The sequence below is a fragment of the Columba livia genome, chromosome 1 (assembly GCF_036013475.1).
Source record: "Columba livia isolate bColLiv1 breed racing homer chromosome 1, bColLiv1.pat.W.v2, whole genome shotgun sequence".
In the NCBI taxonomy this organism is placed as follows: domain Eukaryota; kingdom Metazoa; phylum Chordata; class Aves; order Columbiformes; family Columbidae; genus Columba; species Columba livia.
In genome coordinates this window covers 73,286,267-73,311,262 of record NC_088602.1, presented here as the reverse complement: position 1 = coordinate 73,311,262, position 24,996 = coordinate 73,286,267, and the positions used below count along the sequence as shown (strand labels likewise).

Here is a 24,996-nt window from a genome sequence, read left to right as displayed (position 1 = left end):
GAGAAATGTTTGTTCGTTAAAGCTCCTGGAGATGTTTGTTTGAGGTCTGAGAAGTGTTTGTATGCTTACTTGCTTTGTCCTGCTTGATGTATTTACCTAACAAGGAGATGTTTGTTTGAGTTCTTACTTGCTTTGTTCTGCTTGATGTATTTACCTCATAAGTAACCAAAGTAAGGCGATCGAAACTGGCTACGCAGCAGTCAACCTCACATGATGCAAGGCACACCGTGAGAGCCTTCAGCATGGGTGAAAAGTTACACCCGGAACCTGTGGACCAGAGGAGGCCTATAAGAACCAGAGAACTGAATCAGCTGTGTGTGTGTGTGCCGCAAGGGAGACTGAGGTCTCTAGGCCGCACCCAGCGCTGTCTTTGCTTATTGCTTGATTAGAAATAAAACTTTTGTTACTTACAAGACTAAGTCAAAATTTATTACACTGGCTGTTGCCGTTTCAGGGCTTCACACCCCAGCGTGTGTGCAGACACCCCTACCCGCACATACACCCTGCCAAAGCTACTCCGCTGGCTCATGGCCCATCCTTCAGCGGCTCCCAGGCCACGTCGGAACAGCTGGTTTTGCAGAAGGACACCCCACTGCCCTCGCGTCGCCTTTACCTCTCACCGGGGTGGTGGGACCCCAACAAACACTTTGTGTCGCCCCTCTGCACGGGCGGGGAGGGAGGGGCCGCCCCGTAAGTGACTGTTGGGGCTCGGCGGGGGGAAGCGCGTGTATATCTCATTCCTCGTTAGTATAGTGGTAAGTATCCCCGCCTGTCACGCGGGAGACCGGGGTTCGATTCCCCGACGGGGAGGAGGCACTGTTTTTAACACTCGGGAGCGCTCCTGCTCTTCCTCCAGTCCCGCAGCCCCGTTCGCGGTGTGAGGGAAGAAAAGGTGGTGGGGAGCTGTTCCGCAGCAGTGGCGTGCGTCCCCCACGGCGGGGAGATGCATGGGGTGTCGAAGGGGAGAGAGCGGTGGGTTGTTTCGGTTGTGGTCCCTGCTGAGCCGCGCCGGAGCGCACAGAAGAATGAAAGTTTTGGAAGTCTCCGTTTTAGCAATCCTCCTCACTCCGGTGAATGCCGGTGCTGCTTTGCCAGCGGTCCCTGAAGCGGCCCGCCGCAGTCGTCTTTAAAAAGAGCGGGCGCGGCGCCCGCAGGAGCAGCTCCGGGTGGTGGTTCCACTCGCAGCGTGCCCCTGTGAGCGCCTGAGCTTCTTGCACGCGAAACCTGTGGTCAAGAGTGGCCGGTTAGCTCAGTTGGTTAGAGCGTGGTGCTAATAACGCCAAGGTCGCGGGTTCGATCCCCGTACGGGCCATTCAGTTTTTCTTCTCCTCTTCCTCCCTGGAGGGGAGAAAATCGCTGGCTTTTCCTGAATGTTCCGATTTTTCCTTCTTTTTGAGGAGGAAGTGTAACACGGAAGCGAACACGGTAACCCAAGGGGAAGCTTGACTTCGGTGAGCATACAGCAAATGCGAGCCGGCCTGGCCGGGCGCCTCTCACCTCAGGCACGCACCGAGACAGCGGCCACCCGCGGGTCAGAAACTCGCTAGATGTGACGTCACACCGCGTCCTGGAAGAAAGCCCATAACGTCGTTCCTCCTTAGTGTAGTAGTGAGTATTCCCGCCTCTTACGGGGAAAATAAGGGTTCGATTCCCCGATGGGGAGGAGGCGCTGCCTTTTCCTCAGGCGGCTGGGGGAAAATGGGACGGGACGAGACCACCTTTCCCCTCGACGAGGTTCGTGCCGGGGGAAAACATGTGGACAGTCAGCTCGGGGCTGGGAGCAATTTGCAGGACCTCAGGGCAACACCAAACAGCTTCCTGATCTCTCCCTGACTTTCCCGGCAAAGGGGCTGTCCCAAAACAGGTGGCTGTTTGTCTTGATCACAGCTGAGAGGTACAGCGCTGAAAGATTTTCTCCTCAAAATGGACAGCCAGTCTTCTGCTCTCATCAGGTGACACTGGGACCCTAACCCAGAATCTCACAGCACATTTTAAGACACTTTCCCTTTCTCGAGTCAATTTATATAGCCTCAAAACCCACACAGTTAAGTACCACCTTTCTCACAGCTTCCTGAAAGCAGACTTCAAGGTTTAAAAGCATATCAAATATTCCCTTTATTCTTTGAAAGAAAAAAATCTAAAACATCCCAACGTATTCTAGGAGTAGGCACACATAATGCTTTCATTCCATGAGGAGAACACAGTTTACCATTTTGCAGTCAAACAAATCAGCTGAGGAAGTTCATGCACAGTAGTCCTGTGAGGGTATCACCAGTCCTTAACAAGGCAATATCAACAGGGAGTGACAACATTAACTGATCAATCTTAAATAGAGAGTTCACATATTTGCAGTTTATAACAATTACACAGCATTATTAAGGCACCAGGTAAGAGTATAAACATACTAAAAACACCACACAACAGCAGTTTGAAGGAGCTGGTTTGCAGGCGTCCCTGTTCTTTCATAATGGCTCAGTGTAAGCAGTCCGTCTTGTTCTTGATGCGTGTCAGTGCACCCAGTCTTTGGGATTGCGCAGAACCTCCAGGATTTCTGCTTCTTTCGAGCTCTCTGGAGGGGTGTGCATGTACTCCCACCTGCAGGGAGAGGGGAAACTCACTCAGACTGCTCAGCTGGCTGACACCTCTCCCATGCCAGGCTGTGTTTGGACTTGAGCTGTCTTTTCTGAGGATGCAAAGCTACATACACAGTTGATAACTCTTGCGTCAAATAGACAGATATGGCTACAAATCATTGATTTAAATAAAAACAAATAATGACACTGGAAGAGACAGGAGAAATGTTAGCTTGATCTTCTTTCCAACTTCTGGAAAGACTAGAAAAAAGAAAGAGCAATGCCCCCCACCCCACAATCCATGCAGGTTTATTTGCAAAGATGTTTTAGCAGTTTCTTGTGACACACTAGTGTCACGAGGAAGGTGAGCCAAAAAAAAACTCAGACAAAAGAGAGAGAGGATACAAGTCCTAAGGGAAATAGCCAGCTTCAAATTTTATCATTTGATCCTGACACAATATTTCCAGCCACCCTGGGCAAATTTTTCAGGAACCTGGACTAGAAGCACTGTAAGTCCTTTTTAAATCTTGGTTTTATAAACAAAGTTGATGAGGGACTACTTGTTATTAGAAAGGCAACTAAGAAGCATGACAGCAGAAGAAAAGTGTCAGCAGTCACAGAGGGATGGGTACAACCTTTTTCCTTTTTTTTTTCCCAGGAAGCATCTATTCATGCTGTTAAGAGAGCTATTTATTTTGATGAAAACAAGCAAAACCAGATCATCCCATCAATGAAATAAAAAGGTAGGACTGTGCTACACCACCAGGTGTGGGATACATCTGGTGTTGAGAGTAGGATAAAGCTCTGTGGTATGACCAGGACTGCCTTCATTGGCCATAGGCAAGGGCTTCAAGGGCTAGTAGGCAAAGGTCAGTTATCCTAGTGGAGGGAGGTCACTAATGGAGTCTGAAGAAATTCATGATTTGGCCTGTGCTACTTAGCATATCTAAAAGCAACCTAAAAAGGGGCATACACAGTAAATGGCAGTGATATTGCAAGATTAAGCAAGATCAGTTAAAACCTAAAAAGGCAGTTGACAATGGTTAATATATCGTGCCAAGCAACTGAACAAAAAAATGTGAGGGGAAAGTCACTGTCGATTGATCTAAAGTGATGTACACAGAAAAAACTTACATACATGCTGAGAGATTGAGTTAGCCTTTATTGCCCAGAAAAGACCTTGGCATCATAACAATTCTGTGAAAAAGCCAGCTCAGTGCTTAGCAGCAGTCAAAAACAGCAAACAGCATATTAGCATTATGAAAGGAATAATGAACTTAAACATAATTATAAATCAACAGCACACCTGCGTCTTGGATACACATACACATTAATAGCTTATGTCATCTGTTCCTTATCCCTGGTTCAAAAAGGGCATAGAAAACTTAAGCCTAGAGAAAAGTGGCAAATGTTATCCAAGTATGGAACAGCCACTGCACAAAGATTAAAAAAAAGGGGACTTATCAGCCTGGAAAATAATGAAAAAAACAGAAGCGTGTAAAATAAGGACTATTATGGAGAAAATGAACAGGAAGAAAGTCTGGTTACTCACTGAAAAGTCAAATGAAGTCATTAGGTGCAAGTGGAAAACAAAAAGGCACTTTTTCACGCAAGAAACAGTTAAACTGTGGAACTTCCTTACCACAGGCTTGTTAGGACTGCAATAAGCTCGCATGGTTTCAAAGAGCTACTAAACAAAAACCCATGGAGCAAGAAGGGGAAATCTATCAGGAGGAACTAAGCACAAAAAATACCTTTTTTCTTTTTCATGTCAGAAAATATCTAGGCTATGTTCTAGATCACAGTATCACAGTATGTTTGGGGTTGGAAGGGACCTCAAAAGATCATCTAGTCCAATCCCCCTGCTGGAGCAGGAACGCCTAGGTGAGGTCGCACAGGAATGTGTCCAGGCGGGTTTTGAATGTCTCCAGAGAAGGAGACTCCACAACCCCCCTGGGCAGCCTGTTCCAGTGCTCTGGCACCCTCACTGAGAAGAAGTTTCTTCTCAAATTTAAGTGGATATTTTTGTCATTACAGGCAACTGTGTGAGTGTAGCAGACCAGAGAAGTATTTGCACTTATTTGGCCAGTTCTTGTATGAAGCACGAACTAACCACTGTTAAAGAGACTGGACACCAGGACAGAGCTTTGATTTAATCCTATGAAGTATTTCAATAAGAACAGTGCCTACCTGCCAGCTCCACGTATCTGTGCCCTTACCTTGCAGTCAGTGGCAGAGACATGAGAATACTTTCAATTCTTGACCCTGGTGTCAGAAGGCCAAACTTTGTACCTCTATCATAAAGCAAGTTGAACTCCACGTACCTAAGGAGAGATGCAACAGAAAAACAAGTTTATTATCAGAAGTTGCTTGTGCTTTCTTCAGCCAGCAGACATGAAACAAAACCAGCCTGTCTTTCTGATGTGCTGGGTGTCAGAATGAACCCTGGTTTGGAGCCAACTGTTCTTTAGCATCCTTTGCATAGGAATGCAAGTAGGACCTTGCCACTCCCCAATGCATAGGAAGTAACAGACAAGGGCATACCAGCTATTTAAGGAGAGTATTCTGCATGGTGCTATACTAGCTTATTTCTCCTAATCCTCAAGGCTGCTGGCAAGCTCAACACCAAGTTTGGCTTGGTTATGCTAGTACTCCTTTTTGTGGTGGTGTCAGACGTAAGAGGAGCCTTAAAGGAACTGGAAATGACCACAGAAAAATCTCTGCTGTGCAGTCCTCCATGCTGAAAGACACATAAGCAGCAAGGTCAAAACAAGATTTTCTCGGGAAGCGTTGAAAAGCAGCAGAAGTCAACAGCTTCAGAGTGATGGCTGGGACTTGTAATGCCAGAATAGACAGTTTTCTGCCTCCAGCATAGGAACAGAACAGTGACAATTGAGCAGGATTTATCTTAGTAACCAGTACTGAGGTATTAGTACTTACCTGTTTGCAGAAATTGAGAGCTTAGCTTAGACCAGTAAACTGCAAACAGATCCAGGGAAATAAGTGGGCCTCATGACCACTCCAGGCTGCAACCAAAAGAAGCTATTCCCCTGTACAACTTTAGGAGCATCCCGAAAGGCCAACACTCCTAGGAATAGCCTCACCAAATCAAGCATATGTGCTTATTTGAATAATTGCTACAGGTCAGTGATCTAAACTTGAATGTTTATGCCTTCTCTATGCTGCTATCAGAGATATTTCTCTGCAAAAGAGGCAGAAACTAAAGACTTCTGCACAAAGCACATGTATTCTCATTTCTCCATACACTTACACAATCACAGGACATAAATAAAGGAGTACAACTGTATCTACCAATGTACTTAAGCTTTTGCAACATTAACAGTTCTTCATATTAATAAGCATCCTCAAAAGTCTCTTAAGTTACAGTGACTTTGGACCAGGCCAGAAAAACAAAACCCCTCTGTATCTTCATTCCTTTGCAAAGAGTTCACTGTATCCTCATTTCAGTGTCAAGATCAGATAGAATAAATATATATTTAAGAAGTCAAAAGTACTCTTGGGTACAGTTATTCCACGACTTTCTGGGTTTTAGCTTCACTACTAAATAGGAAGCATGACTCTCTCACCCTTATGCTCCCCATGTCCTGGTGGAGTCCTGTATCCCGCATCACTGGGCTGCAGGAGAGGGTGGGATTCAAGACACCACGCACTCCTTTGCCTGTTACAAAGCAGCGGCATTTCTTGGCTTTTGAAGGATTTGCAGAGAAACTGTAGCATTTTGTATGGGTTGTTTGTGCTGTGTTATGGAAGAGTGGCAGATACAGATGAGGGTGTGCTAGTACCTTCTTTGCCTCTTCCCCAACAATCTGGTATTTGATTTCAAAAACAGTTCTTTACACAAAAAATGTTGAAATTGTCTGGCAAGCTGTAGGCCACATAGGCAAACTTACCCACACTGCAACAGGACACAAACCCTGCAGCCATGAAGAACTAGCTCATTTTTTTGTCACCAGCATAATCCACCTCCTGTGTACTCTTTTGCTTCTTCAGTACTCACCGTCCCCTCCGAAGCTGCTGCCATAGCTTTTCCTCTGGTGTGAAGGAGTCGTGGTAGTGCCTTTTCACAATGGGAATGTAACAAGGCACAACAGCTTTGGCACAACTCTTCACAAACTGGAATACTTCCTCCTTGGAGGGAGAGTCCACATCGTCAAAGAATATGCCTCCAATCCCTCTTCGCTCACCACGGTGCTTGATATAGAAGTAGTCATCGCACCTAGAAGAGGTAGCAAACAATTATTAACACGGTTCACAATATTCAAAGAAATGAACAGAACTCCAAACAGTTACATGGCACAACATGGCACTAGTGAAATATTGATGACAAGTCAGTTCCTGCAGTGCCAGTTCATAGAATCACAGAATGTCCTGAGTTGGAAGGACCCACAAGGATCATCGAGTCCAACTCCTGTCCCTGCACAGGACAACCCCACATTTCACCCCATGTGTCTGAGAGTGTTGTCCAGTCTCTTCTTGAACACTGTCAGGCTTCGAGCTGTGACACCTCCCTGGGGAGCCTGTTCCAGTGCTCCACCACCCCCTGGGGTAAGAACCTTTTCCTAATGTCTAACCTAAACCTCCCCTGGTGCATCTTCCTGACATTCCCCCGGGTTCTGTCATTGGTCACCAGAGAGAAGAGATCAGCATCTGCCCCTACTCCTCCCCTTGTGAGGAAGCTGTAGCCGCTGTGAGGTCTCCCCTCAGTCTCCTCTTTTCCAGGCTGAACAAACCAAGTGACTCTAGCCGCTCCTCATACGGCTTCCTCTCGAAACCCTTCACCAACTGCATGGCCCTCCTCTGGATGCTCCCCAGTAGCTTTATATCGTTTTTATCCTGTGGCGCCCAGAACTGCACACAGTGCTCCAGGTGAGGCTGCACCAGTGCAGAGCAGAGCGGGACAATCACCTCCCTCGCCCGGCTGGCAATGCTGTGCCTGATGCACCCAGGACACGGGTGGCCCTCTTGGCTGCCAGGGACACTGTTGGCTCATGGCTGCCACACTGCTTCACTGACTGCAGAGAGCCAGCACGGTACAGCACCATCTGGAAAGCACTCCAGCCTTCACTTATGGTAAAAGCTCTGATGAAACAGTCTCTGCAAAGCAATATATCACTACACGGTCACTGAACATGTAACACTCAAATACCATGGCAGATGGTTCCATGTGGAGTGATCCAATCCATATCCTCTGCTTACAAGGAGAAGGGACACCTGATTTCAAAACTTTACCCTAAGAGCTCTTCTAGATTTCATTCCCAGAATTATATATAGATCCCATTTTTTTGGTACAGCTTTCAGATTAATTCAAAATAAACTTGGAAGATAATTCCTTGATTCTTCTTGCCATTTGGTGAAATAATTGGTTTTCTGCATCAAAACTAAAATAATATATAAACCAAAGACCAGATAAGAAAGCCACCATCACTTAAGGAAAAATCAAAATTCCTTCCTTGGAAAAAGGCTTTTTAATAGTTAAACTTGGAGTCATGCTAGCAGTGGTTTTTCATTACTCAAGTGCAAGTTTATGAAGGACTAAGCGCGGCTTATCCTACAATAGGGAGGCAAATAATCTCTTGCATTTACTGAGAGTGTCTAGGTGTGCAATTACTATAAATTAGCTGATCCACACCTTGTCTTGCTTATAGTTGCTTGCTTGGGCAGCCATGCTCTGCAAGTCTTTCCATGGGAGAGAAATGGAAGGAATGTAGCAAGCAGAAACCATCAACAGCAGGGAAAACATGCCTTCCTTTAGGACTCATTTTTCATGTATGTATCCATCCACAGTTGCTGTTCTCAAGCAACATAAGTGGCATGGCCATAGCGAGAGAGATGTGGATATGTAACAGATATCCTATACTATTCTATTCACTGGGATGATTTTTTTGTGTGTGTTTTTTTGTTTGTTTGTTCATTTTTTATATATATCAGCAAGAAGAGTTAGGAGAAAAGGGTTAGTCAGAAATGCAAAAGAGAACAAGCCTGACAAAAGTATTAAAGCTAGATCAGGAAGACCTGGTAACATAACAAGAGTTTTTACATTGGGAAAAGGGGCAATGCTAATTAGCAGAAGCTCAGAGGAGACTCACACTACACCGACACTGAGAACACCACATGCCTCTACACAGCTGCTGCTTACAGCAAACACTAGTGCTGGGACTGAGAAAACCACCTTTGTTCATGGGATACAATTAGTCCTCCCATGAGCTGTCCGCAGACTAAGAACAGGCGTCCTTCTCTCCGACTCCCTCCAACGCTGCAAACAACCTGACCATTGACAATCTGAACTACCATGCAAAAACTCCTCAAAGAGCACAACTGTAGTCTTACGGTTATAAGATGTGCTTCTCTACGTGGCTCACACCCAAGCCACAACACCCACTTTATCTCCTGTCCTCAGACAAGAGCCAGTAGTTTACAAAAGGATCACTCCTCCTTTCTAGATACCACAGCTCGTAGCAGATAGGATTATCAAACACAGAGCAGCAACCACCCTCTGAGCAGTGAAGGATCTCATCACCTGTATCTCTTAGCTCAAGAAGAACATTCAAAGTTTGCATTTTTAGAGAATATGCTGTTGCACTTGCAGTGAATGTGTCACTGGAAAAAAAGTACAGCTCCATCTATGAAGCTTCTACATTAAGGACAAGCTTTTTTACCTATCTGACAAAAAAAAAAGAAAAAGAAAGGATAATGAAGGTCAAACTGAAGGCAGAAATAACTGGAATGGGACTTTCACAACTGCAGCACTGGTTGCAGAGCTCACACTAACATCATTTACCATGAGTTCACTGCAAGAAGAATTAGTGCAAGTCCATGGGGCGAAAGCCTTGTCCTAGTTTAACAGCAGAGGCTAAAAGGAATTTTTAAATTGCCCAGTGAAGTCTGTGGCTTACAAAACCTTGCAGAGTCAGCTTGGTTTTTATTCGGGCTGCAGACTTACGATCCTAGTTGTCAGCCCTCTGATTTGAAAAAAACTCAGGCCTCTCTAAATAACAGATTGTTTTAGACTACATTTTGTCCCGGCGCACATTTGCTGATTTTCACTAGGGTCTGCTGGTACTCTTTAAAAAGAACTAAAGCACATCTCTCCCCACATACCATTTCTTGTACTTGGGATACAGCTTCAGATCATGCTTGTCACAGGCTTCTTTCAGAGTCTTGTGAAAATGAACAGCATCCTCTTCATTCAGGTAAGTTGGAGTGAGGTCAGTCCCACCACCAAACCACCACTGTATAGTTCCTACAGGAGAGAGGCAAGTAGCACCATTTTTTTCAAAAACTTCCGAACAGAAATACGTTGCTAGTCATTCACCAAGAACTAGTAACTACTTTTATAATACAAAACAAAATAATTATTTAGTGTTGTTCCTAAACATTGAGAAGGAAAAATTTGAATTCAAAGTAGTGCAATGACCAGTGACTTCAGGAAAACATGAAATAAATTTCCAAGCAGGGAAAACCATTTTTTCGCTATTTTGGACCGCTGACTCTGACAACATTCTCCCAACTTCTGAGGAGCTATGCTTTAACTTCAGTCTGAAACACCCAGTGTATGCTGCAAAACATCAACTGCAAACAGCGTTACTGTACCAGATGCACACATCACACTGACTTTACAAATGGACAATGGAAGGCCCAGAGGTTAAGACATCGAGTGCTACACAACAGACTCTTGGCACTGCTGGGAACAAGCCTGGGCTGGTTCTTAACCTCTTACTCTCACCACATATTCATGCTTCCTTCACGTGGAGTCACACATTTCATATGTACTTCATTGGATTAAAATTCTTACCGTCTGCTTCTTCAATTTCAAAGTATCTGTAGTTGAAGTGCATGGTTGGAACATGAGGGTTCTTTGGATGGATAACAGAGCTCACACCCATGGCACAAAAAGGCAGTTTCCCTAGATAAAGAGATGCATAGAAAACCTTCAGTTTTTCGAATAACTTCCTTAGGTTCCAAGCTATTGTTCTGCTACAAGAAAATTTCTCGTGTTGGGTCACCATAATTATTAACCAATTTGCAATCTGCTTCTCATCCACACACTTCTTTGCACCTAACTAAATGCTTTTTTTGGTATTTGTCATAAAATGCAACAACATAGAATCATAGAATAGTTTGGGTTGGAAGAGACCTTCAGAGCTCATCTAGTCCAACCCCCCTGCAATGAGCAGGGACATCTTCAGCTACATCAGGTTGCTCAGAGCCCCGTCCAGCCTGGCCTGGAATGTCTCCAGGCACGGGGCATCCACTGCCTTGCTGGGCAACCTGTGCCAGTGTTTCACTACCCTCATTGTCAAAAATTTATTTCTCATGTCTAGCCTGACATGAGCACCCACTAGATGATGATCGCTTAAAACACAAGGCACTGCTAAGGCTTCCCACCACCCCCAGTCCTCACAGTTATCCTTTGCTACACACATGTGGTTTGAATAGTCACAGAATCACAGAATGTTAGGGATTGGAAGGGACCTTGAAAGATTATCTAGTCCAATCTCATCTTTGGCCTTCAGGTCTTTCTGGTTTTCTCTGTCCACCCTTTTGGTATATAACTCCTGTGCTGTTTCACTGCTGAGTCAAACTGTCATTGAGAAATAACCTGTGGCTACAGTACATTGCTTAAAGCAGCAAGAGAGCAGGAGAACACCGATACCTAGATTTTTAGAGGTATGAGAGTCCACCTGCCAAGCTGCCTGGTTGTAAACCACCACGATACAAATGAAATCTTCCCTTGAGCGTTGATCAGGCTGCCATTCCTCACCTTCTGCTCAAAGGCCAGACTCTGATGTCAGTACACGCAGGGGAATACTCTCGGGTGAATGCATCCTGTCCCTCCACCCACCTCCCCGCCGGACCCCTTACCGTCTTTGGCCTTCAGAGACTTCCCCCGGCTTCTCATCTGCCGCGCTGCCTCCTCGGACAGGATCCCGAACACGACGGACACGTTCACACCCGCCTTCTCGAAGACCTCGCCGTCCTGCAGCACGCAGCTGATGCCGCCTCCGCCTGCCAACGCCAGGGTCACCCCGCGCCGGAGCTACCGCCCCCCGGGGTGCCCGAGCCCGGGGTGACCCCCGCGGCCCCCCCCGTACCTTCCTTCCTCTCCCAGGTGTCGACGGCGAAGGAGGCGCCCGGGTCCAGCGCGGCCAGGGCGCGGCACATCTCCCCCTGCGTCTCCATGATGAGCAGCTCCATGCGGCTCCGCAGCTCCCGCCGCCGCCGCCGCAGCTCCCGCAGCCCGCTCACCGGCGGCGCCATGAACCTTTGCCGCAGCTCTTCTTCCTCCTTCTCATCCTCGTCCTTCTCGGACGCCGCCATCGCGGCCTGCTGCCGCCGCCACAGTCCCAGCCCCAGCCCGCCCAGCGACCCCGCGGCCGCCAGCGCCGCCCGCCGCCAGCCCTGGCCCGCCTCCAGTCCCGGAGGTGCGGAGCCCAGCGCTCGCCGGCCCGCCGCGGCGGCCAGGGCCAGGGCCAGGGCGGGCGAGCCGCAGGCGGCGCGGGTGGCCCCGCGGAACAGCTGAGCGGCTGCCGCCATGACGGACACCAGCGCCGCACTGCCGGCGGGGCGGGCCGCGACCGGGCCGGGCGGAGCGGGGGCCGAGGCGGGGCCATGCCGTCCGCGCGGTGTATAAATATGTGTATGTAGATGTATATGTGTCTGTACAGGAGGGGCTGTCCCAGCTGGGTGCCCCGGGGCCGACTGCCGGTCCCCGGAGCTGGGGTGGCACCGGGCTGCCCGCCCCCTGTGGATGCTGCGGCCGGGAGAGGCAGCGGCGGGGGGAAGGCTCGGGCGTCGCAGCCCGGCCGGTGCGGCTTTGGGAGAGGGGGCTGCTGTCCTTGCGCCCGTAAAACATTTCTGCGCACTAGTGTCAAATAACCCGGTTTCGTCAATGCAGCTGCTTGAGACTGCGGAATCATGTGAATAAAAGGCTTGTACAGGGCCAGACATGGCTGAAGTAGGAGTAAGGGTGTATTTTCTTGAGCTGTCCTGTGAACCAAGTGGAATTGCTCACCTGTGTACGGCATTGCTGGTTTTATACTTGCAGTAATGATTTTTTTTAGAATCTGACCAGTTTGTGGTACTGCCAGTTTAGTGCAATGGAAGTGTTTCCCATGGATTTGAGAGGGCACATGCTTATGCCTTCTTTGCTCTTTCCAAAGTTAAAGCACTGTGTGTATTTGTTTGTTTGTTCCCTAGTAAAATAAGAATTCAGAGTAATAAGGAGAAGGGTTATGTAGAGCCAGATGTTGAAAGGTACTGCACAGCACCAACTTACAGTTCAGAGTTTGATTTTCTTGGTGCTGGTGTTGGCACCAGATCTGTTAAACTGATTATCTGTTTCCTCAACTGCCTCGACATCAGCTGTATCAACAGTGGGACAGTACAACAAACCAGCTAACACAATGACAAAAGGCTTTAGCAAACAAATAAAACAACAATTTTCCCCGAGCAAACGCATCACCCTGTAGTCATTGATGATGGTGCTGTGCTGAGCCGAGCTATGAGAATTTGCTTTTAAATCAAACAGCTGGTTTACGATTTTTTTTTTTATAAGCATGTTCGTATTTTCCAATAAGTAAAGACGTTTATTAAACTCCTCATTGGTTAAGGGCCTGTATGAGCATTAGGATGATAAAAATAACAGCTACCTCTGAAGCCCAGCTGTGCAAGGTTTGTACTTTGGTACGGGACTGTGCTTTGGAAACAGTGAGCTTCTAGCATTTTAGGACTGTTTTGCACCTACAGTACCCAAGAGGAGATCAGTTTCAAGGGTGGTTCCATGGAAGGCAAGATTTGTCCCAAATATGGATCAGGGCTTCATTGTCTGTCTCTGGTCATTGTAGGGTAATTTGGGGGAAGGGAGGTCTGTGTAAAGCAGTAACTTTCACTCAAAGGTTTAGTCCATTTCCTCATTTCTGTTCTAATACTGCTCTTTGGCAGCAGAGGATGCTGTGAAGCTGCCGAAACTCTGCAATTAAGAAGGGCAGGCAACCTGTGAGCTGGATTCTCTTCTGCCATCAGCTGGAGGACAGGATCCCTGATGAGCCAGGAGACCTGGGTCACTGGTGACAGTAGTGAGGGAAGGAGCATGTAGTTGTTTGCATGAGAGATCTGTGGCTGAGGGAGAAGGGCACTACCATCTTAGTGGCTGTGGTAAGCCTGCTTAATTTGGCTGCACTACGCAGCTCTTTCCACAGTTCTTTATCCAGGGTTGGCTGTGATAGCTCAGTTTCTTCTTGAATTGCATCTACTGGATTTACCGAAATATTTTCATTATAACCAGTGTGCGTTGTGCACTTCAATGCTACTCACTATAGAAAGCTCTGCTATTTCAGTGAGTTTCTTAGACACTACTATAATGGAAAAAATAAATGCATTAATGCTGATAAGCATTGCATATTTTTTTTCTACATTGTTAGGGAGCAGTTAGGCAATCTGGACATCCATAAATCCATGGGTCCAGATGGGATGCACCCGCAGGTGCTGAGGGAGCTGGCTGAGGTCATTGCTGGACCGCTCTCCATCATTTTTGCCAAGTCTTGGGAAACGGGAGAGATGCCTGAGGACTGGAGGAAAGCAAATGTCACTCCAGTCTTCAAAAAGGGCAAGAAGGAAGACCCAGCTAACTATAGACCTGTCAGCCTCACCTCCATCCCTGGGAAACTGATGGAACAACTTATCCTTGGTGCCATCTCAAGGCATATCAGGGATAAGATGGTCATTAGAGGCAGTCAACATGGCTTCACCAAGGGGAAGTCGTACTTGACCAACCTCATTGACTTTTATGAGGACATACCAAGATGGATGGATGATGGCAGAGCAGTGGATGTGGTCTACCTGGACTTCAGTAAAGCATTTGACATAGTCTCTCACAGCATCGTTACAGCTAAACTGAGGAAGTGCAGTCTGGACAATCGGGTAGTGGGGTGGACTGTGAACTGGCTAAAGGAAAGAAGCCAGAGAGTCATGGTCAATGGGGCAGAGTCTAGTTGGAGGCCTGTATCTAGTGGAGTGCCTCAGGGGTCAGTACTGGGGCCTGTACTATTCAATATATTCATCAACGATTTGGATGAGGGAATAGAGTGTACTATCAGCAAGTTTGCTGATGACACCAAGCTGGGAGGAGTGGCTGACACACCAGAAGGCTGTGCTGCCATCCAGCGGGACCTGGACAGGCTGGAGAGTTGGGCATGGAAAAATTCAATGAAATATAACAAGGGCAAGTGTAGAGTCTTGCATCTGGGCAGGAACAACCCCAGGCACCAGTATAAGTCGGGGAATGACTTGTTGGAGAGCAGTGTAGGGGAAAAGGACCTGGGGGTCCTGGTGGACAGCAGGATGACCATGAGCCAGCACTGTGCCCTTGTGGCCAGGAAGGCCAATGGCATCCTGGGGTGTATTAGAAGGGGAGTTAGGTTAGAAGGAGGTTAGTAGGTCCAGAGAGGTTCTCCTTCCCCTCTACTCTGCCCTGGTGAGACCACATCTGGAATATTGTGTCCAGTTCTGGGCCCCTCAGTTCAAGAAGGACAGGGAACTGCTGGAGAGAGTCCAGCACAGGGCAACAAAGATGATTAAGGGAGTGGAGCACCTCCCTTATGAGGAAAGGCTGAGAGACCTGTGTCTCTTCAGCTTGGAGAAGAGGAGACGGAGGGGTGACCTTATTAATGTTTACAAATATATAAAGGGTGAGTGTCAGGAGGATGGAGCCAGGCTCTTGTTGGTGACAACCAATGATAGGACAAGGGGTAATGGGTTCAAACTGGAACACAAGAGGTTCCACTTAAATTTGAGAAGAAACTTCTTCTCAGTAAGGGTAACAGCACTGGACCAGGCTGCCCAGGGGAGTTGTGGAGTCTCCTACTCTGGAGACATTCAAAACCCGCCTGGACACATTCCTGTGTGACCTCACCTAGGTGTTCCTGCTCCGACAGGGGGATTGGACTAGATGATCTTCTGAGGTCCTTTCCAATCCCTAACATTCTGTGATCTGTGATCTGTGCTGAGTGCAAACTTTCATAACATCTGGTAATTTAGCTGAACGGGACCTTTGGAGGTCTCTAGTCCAACAGCAGGAGCTTACTGTTCCCAGGCTGGAGGTGGTTGTGCAGGACATTCCTTGTCCAGCTGCATTTGGAAAACCCACAGGGAGGACAGTTTGTTATCATGCCCGAGTTCCTGTTCCAGCACTGCATCACCCCTATGAGGAAGAATTTTTTCTGGTATCTAGTGAGAATTTCCTTTATTGCGACCACATTTTCAGGTCCATGTCTTGCTCTTGCTGCTGAATCTTAGAAACAAAACTTCTTTACAGACTGGGATTTCTCCAGCTGGGTACTGGAGTATAGTCAGGCTGCACTCTCTAGTGGGTGTGAGGAGATGTGACAGTGTAAAATTGAGAGTTCTTCTATTTCTGTGCTGAATCCTCATGTTAACTCTTTCTGAGGTCTTCCTCTCTAACAGCAGTTTAAGGTTGAAATGCCAGACAAATGCCATATACTGTCCCTTTGCAGGTACAATTAGCAGACAAGGCACTAAATATGGCACCTTGCACAGGAGATATTTTATTTTGTATATATATATGCAATCAAATTGTGCTTACCAGTAAAAATAGCATTGTAGAGAGTAGCTCAAGCTTCCTTTTAATGTACTTGAGCTAGCGTGCTTCACCACATTATTCCAGCTTACTTCTCCACAGTACTGAGAACAGGAGCGTGAACTGATGTGTGTGAGATGCTCAGCAACTCAACAGTGATACGAGGCAAGAAAATGACAGCTTACATTTTGATCTGCATTTTCAGTGAATTCTATTAGTATGAAGGGTCGGGGCTTTCAGCTTGTGTGTGTGCTGTTTAATTTCTGTGCTCTTCTGTTTCTTTGGAAAGGAAAGATGAAAAGGAAGATGAAAAAAGCACCCAGGGCTTAGATGAAAGCTGAAAGGGAAATCTAGAATTGATTCTTGTATTTGCTTGAACAAGAATTGAACCTGAAGAAATGTACCTTATCCTTTTTTAGTGGTCTATCTGAGATTCCAAGGTCTTCACTTCTCTTTGAAATCTCCATGTCAATTTAAAAAATCTGACTGAAATTTTACATGGCAAGATGACTTTGAATATTGAATCACTTACTGGGTCATCCATTTTCATACCTGTATGTGGTGTGGTAGTGAGTGTCTTGTAGTGGATTTTGTTTTCAATGACAGCGAAGCTGTTTTTTTTGTTTTCAATGGGAGTTACTTTGTAGCCAGAACCTCAAAACCTCTACCAATGCAAACCTGTGTGATTCTAGAAAAGGTTGTAGGGCTACAGTGATTTCAAGCGAATTTGAAGAACTAGACCCTTGTTTAGATTTTTATGTAAGGTGAATTCCACTTTAAAAAAATTAATAGATAAATAAATAAAAAATTATATATATATATATATACATATGCATATATATATATATATATTGCTGGGTTTGTGTTTGTTTTAGGTTTGGGTTTTTTAACCTGTATTTTTAAAAGAGCTCTGAAGCTTCTCTGCTGCAAGTATTTAGGTGCCATCTACCTTGTTGTTCTTTTCTATGAGAATTTATGTACAAATAGAGTATTAACAAAAGAACAAGAGACACTGTGTGTTCTAAGGTAGTGAAGCATGACCAGGTCTGATTCAGACAGAGGGGCACAATGTTTCCACTGAGGCTGTTTGATACTTTTGTTTTAAGCACTGAATTAATGCAGTTGCTTATCAGAAAACTGGAGGAAAAATTTTAGTTGAGAACAGAAAAATTCTTCACCAAGGGGGGATTTCTGTTACTTCTGAAGTTAAAAGAGCCAATCTCATCCAGTTTACTCGATCACACAAAGCCTTGATTGTGACTTCAGAGTGATGCTGAGGGCTTGCGAAGTTGGACAAGTACTCTTAACAAAGGTTGGCTTAAAGTTTTTTGCATGACAGTATAAGTTGAATTAAATTAGTATTTCAGTATGGGTCAGAGAGAGAAGAAAGGCTTTGAGGACTGAGCTGAAATCATAGGTGAAGTGAAGGTTGTAAGAGAAAGATAAAAACCTTTACATCTATATCTATCTCTGTAACTTTTCTGGATGACAGATTCATAGGAATCCGCCTTTTTTCTTATATTTTTTTAATGTGGGATTTATTTTCCTGGATATATGAAGGAGGGAAAGGATAACCATAGAACAAGAAGCTGCTGTGCTGAAATTGCTTCAGGCTATCTCCTGGAAGGTAAAAGAAATTGTGAAATGCTTTATGAAGGCCTTTCTTCCTCTAACGCTTGATGACCTTTACAGAGTTAATAAAATAGAAGAGAAAAAGTGAAATGTAGCATTGGCCAAAGAGAGTGAGTCCCCTGGAGAGGTTTGCACTAACAATCAGGCCCCAAAACGTGTTGCATACAACCTCCCCTGGAAACATGCTGGTACTCCAGCTCAGGTACTATGTACCATCTTTCCTGCAATGTGAGGCCTGTCTGTTGTTTTCCCACTTCCTCTGCACCCTTCCTGCAGCTCTGCCTTCAGATTTGCTGTTACATAGAATCATTTTGGTTGGAAGAGACCCTCAGGACCATCGAGTCCAACCATAATCTAACTCTGGCACTAAACCATGTCCCTACAAACTTTGTCTATACGCTTTTTAACATAACACAGTCTTCATAAAACATTAGGAATTTTTCAAAACCATAGCTATTGCATATGTGGCTTCATCAAGGCTAAAAAGCCAAAACATGAGCTCTCTCTCAGGCTCACAAGGAAAAGAAAAGATCAAGCAGAAGTGATCTGTTGAAGTGGATTCCCTATTTCTTTTATTGTACTGGGGTCCAGGTCAAACACCCTGCTCCCTTGCTCTAGTGTCATAAATATTTTTTTTTTCTTGCAGCCACTGTAGCTGTTTATACAGACTAAATGTAACATTTGCTGTTATGAAAGGCAGTCCAGAAGCCAAAATACACACCCTTCCATCTTCCCTGGAATAACTGGTACGTTGTTTATGGTTAAGCTGAAGGACCAGCTGAGTTGGCTCACAAGTCTTAAGAGACTTGTGTCTGCAGCTATTTCTGAGAAACAGATGTACACTGTGATAGTGTGGTTGAAACTGCTCTACTGTCTGGGCAGCTCTACAGAGCTCCAGCAATTTACAGTCTTTGAAATGTTCCTGTATAACCACAGAACTGAACTTTGAACTTGTAGATCTAAAATTGTGAGCTTATGCTCCCTTAAGTTCAGTAGTGCCCATCAAGAAGCCTTGATTCTAAGGGTGTGAGAAAGCACTACACATTCTTTACAGTGTAAAATAAGATCTTTCTCACAAGAGAGATGTTAGAATTTTTCTCTGTGAGTATGGTAAATTCAGCAAATTGGGTTAAAAGAGCTGCATTGCTGTCTTAGTATCTTGTGTGTCCAAGCCTTTCCTGGCGTAAGGCATGATGACAGAATGAAATCTATGTCATTAGGTTCTAGTTGATCTTCAATCAACTGGACTAAATCATATTTACACCAGTAACTTTGTAACTGTTCACAATTGTTTTGTGCAGCTTGCTGCCATTTTCAAGATTTTTAAATCAGAGAATCTCACAATCTGCGCTTCCTAAACAGACTTGTGTAAGGCACATGTAAGTGAACATCATATAGTATTCAGCAGTTTTTTTCATGGTTACAGTTATTAGAATAGAAAACTTGGAGAAGTAGCAGCTGTATCAGTGCCACCACCCAAGACAGCACTAGCAGGAAGACCATTGGCAGGGAGGGTTGCAATGCCTGTGTGGAGAATCAACAGAGAGCTTCAGGGTGGGAAAGTAGTTTCCATGGGAAAAGGTGCTCTGCTCATCCTTGCTGACAAGCAAGATGACCAAGAGACTGTACAGAAGAGGGGTGTTGTGGCAGTTCAGGACTCATGATGGTTCCTGGCTATGACATTTTTAACCTCATGCTGGGGGGCTGATTTGCCATCTGGTGGAAGCATATGCTTAATGCACCATCTTAATTGAATCCTTACACTGTACTGCAGGGGTAAGGTCAGGCAGGACTTATATGGAAATGAAGATAAACTGTTTTCCTTGTGTTGCCTCCAGAAAACTAATGATAAGGCCTGCTTTTTACATTAATTACTGTCAAGTAAGAGGTACACTTTCCTCTTACTTTTTATTCATAATTTATGACTACAGGTATTGCAATGGCCACAATTCAATCACTAGATATAACTACTACGTCTGATTGTCTCCATTGGTTTAAATCTTTTACAGTCATTCTTCTCCTGTAGGATGGGTATGAAATGCAGGGCAGGGAAGGGTAGAATGAGGTCTGATACCTCAGCACAGGAACTTGGTTAAATTGTAAACTAATTCATCAGTATCTATTCAATTTTTGAAACAATTAGAATTCTCAAGAACCCAAAGACACTTTTTGATGCAATCAGCACCCCACATGCATAACCCTGTGTGTCAGTGAGGGCTGTGCCTTTAAAGTAGCATATGTACAAATAATTTGACTCACCATCTCATGGTCGCTGAAGCCAAGGCAGCCCTCAACCTTTACCGCTTCAGCCAGATTCTCCTTGTTAGTGAGGATGAGATCCAGCAGAGCTCCTCTCCTAGTCGGCTCCTCCACCATTTGCATCAGGAAGTTATCATCAATGCACTGGAGGAACCTCCTGGACTGTGGCTGGCTGGCTGAATGTTCCTTCCAGCAAACATCAGGGAAGTTAAAATCCCCCACAACAACCAGGGCCTGTGACTGTGAGGCTGCTCTCAGCTGACTGTAGAAGGCCTTGTCAACTTCCTCACCCTGATGTGGTGGCTTGTAATAGACACCCACAATAGTATCACCCCTGCCAGCCTGCCCCTTAATTCTAACCCACAAACTCTCAACTCGCTCCTCATCCACACCTGGACAGTACTCAGTACATTGTGGTTACTCTCTCCCATAAAGAGCAACTCTACCACCATGCCTGGCTGGCCTGTCTTTCCTCATTCAGACCAAGCATCTGCCTGCTCCCCACCCCCAGCAATGGCCCTGAGCTTATCTCTAACGGTTTCCCAGGAGCTTAGCATGTGAAAGGGGGCTTTCTGGGAAGCATTTGGTCTAAGCTTTGGAAAGCCCTGCCTACCTAACCTACCCAGGCCAGGAGGTGAGGAAGCACACATGCTCTATGGGAACAGTGAGGTCACTGCAGTGGCTCCGTGGTGGCTGCCACTGAAGAGTTCACTGAGCTGTGGCCTTCCCCCTGCTCATGCCATGAGGATTGTTAAAAATGGGGTTTCTTCCAGGAGAAGGAGTGACTGTCACTGGGGAGGTGGTCAGTGTGTAGAGAAGCAAGCCTCATTCAGGATCTTTGACAGTCTAGAAATCTCTTAACCTGTCTTAACTTGTCCACACCTATCCTATGGACCTTGCTGGATGGTCATGGGGCTACGAAGAGAAAGAGCTTCAGAGGTGCAGCTGCAAGAAGAGGTGGTGGGAGAGCCTCCCAGAGCAGAATTGTGAGAAACTCAGCAAGAGGATCTGGTTCTTGTACAAGTACTTCTAGCACCCAAGAAGCATAGTTAGGAGTGGGCCAGTGGGCCTTGCCATGTCTCCCAGGGCAGGAATGGTACTGAGAGGACAGGTTCAGCCGTTTTAAATTGCACAAGAACAGACTGGTAGTGTTGTACCAAGTACAAACTGAGCTGGCTGATTAAAAGCAAGCCAACTCCCAAAGCAGACACCAGGGAAGCAGAAGAGTGAAGCCTGATACTTCTGCTGGATATCCTCCCAGTGTACATGTGTTTTCACTTTAGGGATTTCTCAAAGCTGTTGTAGTTTATCTGGTTAATGACTATCAATAGAACTCTCTCCTAAATGTTCGTTCAGTCTCCCTTGAGAACTTACTGCAGCTAGAAAATCTTCCAGCAGGGAGCATTGTGGTCTGTAGGGCTTGTCTAGAACTCAGCTTTTGTCTTCGTTGATGGCTCCCCATTCTTGAATATCTGAAGAGACAGTGAAGAGTTGTTCCTATCTGTGCTGTCAGTCTTCCCAAAGGTGGAGAATTGTAGCCCACTAGCCTCTTGTATGGTGACCACTGTAACTACATGTGTGAAGCCCACATTTCTTCCCTGTGAAAAGCACGTGTTGCTTAAGTGAAACACTGTGATCTTCATCAATGAGTTACTGGATTTCTAAATTAACCGCTGTCTTGAGTGATTTTTTCTTCTCTCAAAACTCTGAGAAACAAAGGACAGTGTTTTGTTAATGCCTGTTCTCGTGTCTGGTTTGAAAAAGTGCACTTTAAAAGACCAGTTAATAAGTGTCTTGGCAGCACTCCAATTTTCATCTTCTCTAAGAGGAATCACCATCTGTTGAATCACAACTTTCACTTCCTTTGTTGCCTTTCTTCATCTTTCATCTCACATTGGTCTAGCTCTGTGGATGGACCAATGTCACCCAAGCAGAAATAATCACGCTGTAGATGAGGCTGGGGACCACAAAGGCAAGTCTATGGGCAGGGACCCTGGGGACGGGGCTGGAGTGGAGAAGTGGAGGAGCCCCTGTATAGATGAATGTAGGTGTTGTACTTTGAGGGAGAGTGGACAGCAAGGGCAGAGAAAAGCAGCTCCTGGTGGCAGGTTGTGACTGTTAGTTTGGAAACCACTAGTGTTTTTTAAAAGTTAGTTTTCCCAAGTGGGCTGAACTGCTTCAGGGGAGCCATGTTGGATATGGTGTGGCTTGCAAGGACTAAAATGAATTTGAGAAGAAAGCCAGCATATTGAAAGCCACAGAATCAATTTCTTACTAGCACTACTATCTGGCAAGAACTTACTCTATGTGACTCCTTCCCAGACATCTCAAAAATGCTGACAAGGTAAAGGATGTTGTAGAGCAGCTGCACCACCACCTCAGCATCAGACTTCCTTTTTTGTCTATTTATATAACTCAGCCGTCTTGCCAGAGCATGCCTTGCCATGAGTTCTGACAGATTTCACTGTCTTTTCAACTTTGAAATGGTGTCCCAAACAAACTGGATCTCAGGACTGCATTACCTTCTCCTTCTGCATACTTCTTCAGTTTAATTCTTTTTCAGTGTAATAAAACCTAGAGCCCTGTCCTGATGCCTTCCTTCCCCCATTCTTCAAAACTGCCTTGAAAGTCCCTGGCTAGACTATCACATGCTCATCACTGTTTTTCCCCAAGGGCCGTGTTTCTTGTGAAAACACAACTCCTTAGGGTTATTATCCTATCTACTTTTCACAGGAGAGCTGTTTTCTGCTCTTACTTGTGGAAAACTCCTGCAAATTTTTCTCTCCCACAGGTTTAAAACTCTTCCTCTCTTCCAGACTTCCCCATTCTCCATTAATGTGAGATACTGACGAGTCACAGCAGCACTGTGCCTGCTGCCTGGAGAAACAGAATTTCTCCCTCTACATTTCTTAGTAAGAGGCCTTGGAAAAGTTATCTTGTTTTCACCTATCTAAGGAATATGTAAGAGGATGGTTTTTATTTTTAAAACAAGGGGCCATGTGAAAACCATGAGACATAGGGTCCCACCTGAATTTCTTGGTTTTTAGGATAGGCTGTCTCTTAGGTTAGAAAGTTGAGTAGCATAGTACCAAAATGCATTTTAAAAACTGGGCTTTAGTCATTAGTGTTTTTACAGTCTCTGTCTTAAACAGATAAGGGGCTACATCTGTTAATTGAGGAAAGTGGATGATGCAGGCATGATGCCCTAGCTCAGTAGTGGTTCCATTTCCTCAACACTGTATCATTGTATCATTGTATCATTGTGTGACCTTCCTCTATCGTTGTGATCCATTTATTTTTCATGTTATAGTTAGCCTTAAGAAGTAAAGGAAGGGATATTTGACATACAATATTAACCTGTCCTAGATTTGTGCATCGAGTCCTGTAAACTTGTGAGGCATTATTTGAACTATCCAGAAAAGCCAGTTATTTTTAATACTGCCGTAGCATTTCTCTAGATCATTCAAAAATATTTATCAATGTTAATGTTCTCTATTGCTCTGTGGAATTGTGGAAGATACTGCACTAAAAACATATTAACAGAACCACAGAATGTTAGGGATTGGAAGGGACCTCAAAAGATCATCTAGTCCAATCCCCCTGCCGGAGCAGGAACACTTAGATGAGGTTACACAGGAATGTGTCCAGGCGGGTTTTGAATGTCTCCACGAGACTCCACAACCCCCCTGGGCAGCCTGTTCCAGTGCTCTGGCACCCTCACTGAGAAGTTTCTTCTCAAATTTAAGTGGAACCTCTTGTGTTCCAGTTTGAACCCATTACCCCTTGTCCTATCATTGGTTGTCGCTGACAAGAGCCTGGCTCCATCCTCGTGACACTCACCCTTTATATATTTGTAAACATTAATGAGGTCACCCCTCAGTCCCCTCCAAGCTAAAGAGACCCAGCTCCCTCAGCCTTTCCTCATAAGGGAGATGCTCCACTCCCTTAATCATCTTTGTTGCCCTACGCTGGACCCTCTCCAGCAGTTCCCTGTCCTTCTTGAACTGAGGGGCCCAGAACTGGACACAATATTCCAGATAGGGTCTCACTAGGGCAGAGTAGAGGGGAAGGAGAACCTCTCTCGACCTACTAACCACCCCCCTTCTATTGACTCCTTCCTATTATGTTTTCAGGGCAGCTTTGTCACAGGCTTACAGCAATAATATTATATACTGGCTGATTCTGAGGGCTTCATGAAAATAAGAGCATTTTAGAGAACACACAGTTTTTTGAAGAATAGTCTCACAAATAGGAAATAGCCAAGGTTCTTAAGTTCTTACAATTTTTAAACTGACTGATTTCTTGCTAATTCGAACTCAATGTTTTTGATGTGCTCTCTGTAGCTCAATTATTTCAATTGCACTTTTGTAAAAGACAAATTACTTAAACAGTTCGAAAGTTGTATATGTTTCAATATGTTTTAAATTGTGCTGTACAATTTCCTGTATAACTTTTGACAAGCTCTCCATAAGCTCAGGTAGCAAGTTACAGCGTGCACTCAAGCAGTTTGGTATATTTTACTTTTTCAGTGCTGAGCTCCTTGGATCTTGAAAAATGTCTGAGCTAGCATGTTTTCCAGCCCTTCCTGGAAGTACTGGAAGGTGATCTCTAACAGCTGTCTTTCATTAGCTTGAGCAGTTTCTTTGTTTCAAGTACAAAGCCCTTGGTTTATTCTGCAAGGGAGACCTACCATGTGTCTGAGGGCTTTGGTTATTGTTTAGTGAGCTCAGAAACTGTTGACATGCATTTTTTTTTCCCTGGAAGTTTTCTGTGTAATATGTGGGTATGGTGATGGCAAAAAGACAAAACTTACGTTCTTTGTTTTGTCTCTGTTTTCCTTCTGTGCTTCTAAATCCAGCCCCTGCCCCACTAGATGGGTGGTGGGACAGCGAGTGGTTCTACTGATGATGACCTGGT

The 24,996-nt window shown here is 45.3% G+C and overlaps 1 protein-coding gene and 2 non-coding genes across 3 annotated transcripts; 2 read left to right on the top strand and 1 right to left on the bottom strand.

The window, feature by feature from the left end:
* Positions 1 to 738: 738 nt before the first annotated feature.
* Positions 739 to 810, top strand: TRNAD-GUC (transfer RNA aspartic acid (anticodon GUC)). The gene has a single exon. It is a non-coding gene; the product is annotated as a tRNA-Asp (tRNA).
* A 428-nt stretch (positions 811 to 1,238) lies between these two features.
* On the top strand, positions 1,239 to 1,312 carry TRNAI-AAU (transfer RNA isoleucine (anticodon AAU)). Its single transcript has one exon. It is a non-coding gene; the product is annotated as a tRNA-Ile (tRNA).
* Positions 1,313 to 2,090: 778 nt separating this feature from the next.
* CPOX (coproporphyrinogen oxidase) lies at positions 2,091 to 12,162 on the bottom strand. Its single transcript, XM_065062616.1, has 7 exons — positions 11,687 to 12,162; positions 11,457 to 11,600; positions 10,387 to 10,497; positions 9,693 to 9,834; positions 6,592 to 6,810; positions 4,793 to 4,897; positions 2,091 to 2,595 (listed from the first exon to the last, which is right to left on the bottom strand). The coding sequence occupies exons 1-7, from the start codon at positions 12,126 to 12,128 to the stop codon at positions 2,508 to 2,510; spliced, it is 1,251 nt and encodes a 416-aa protein (XP_064918688.1). The 5' UTR covers positions 12,129 to 12,162; the 3' UTR covers positions 2,091 to 2,507.
* Between the last annotated feature and the right edge of the window lie 12,834 nt (positions 12,163 to 24,996).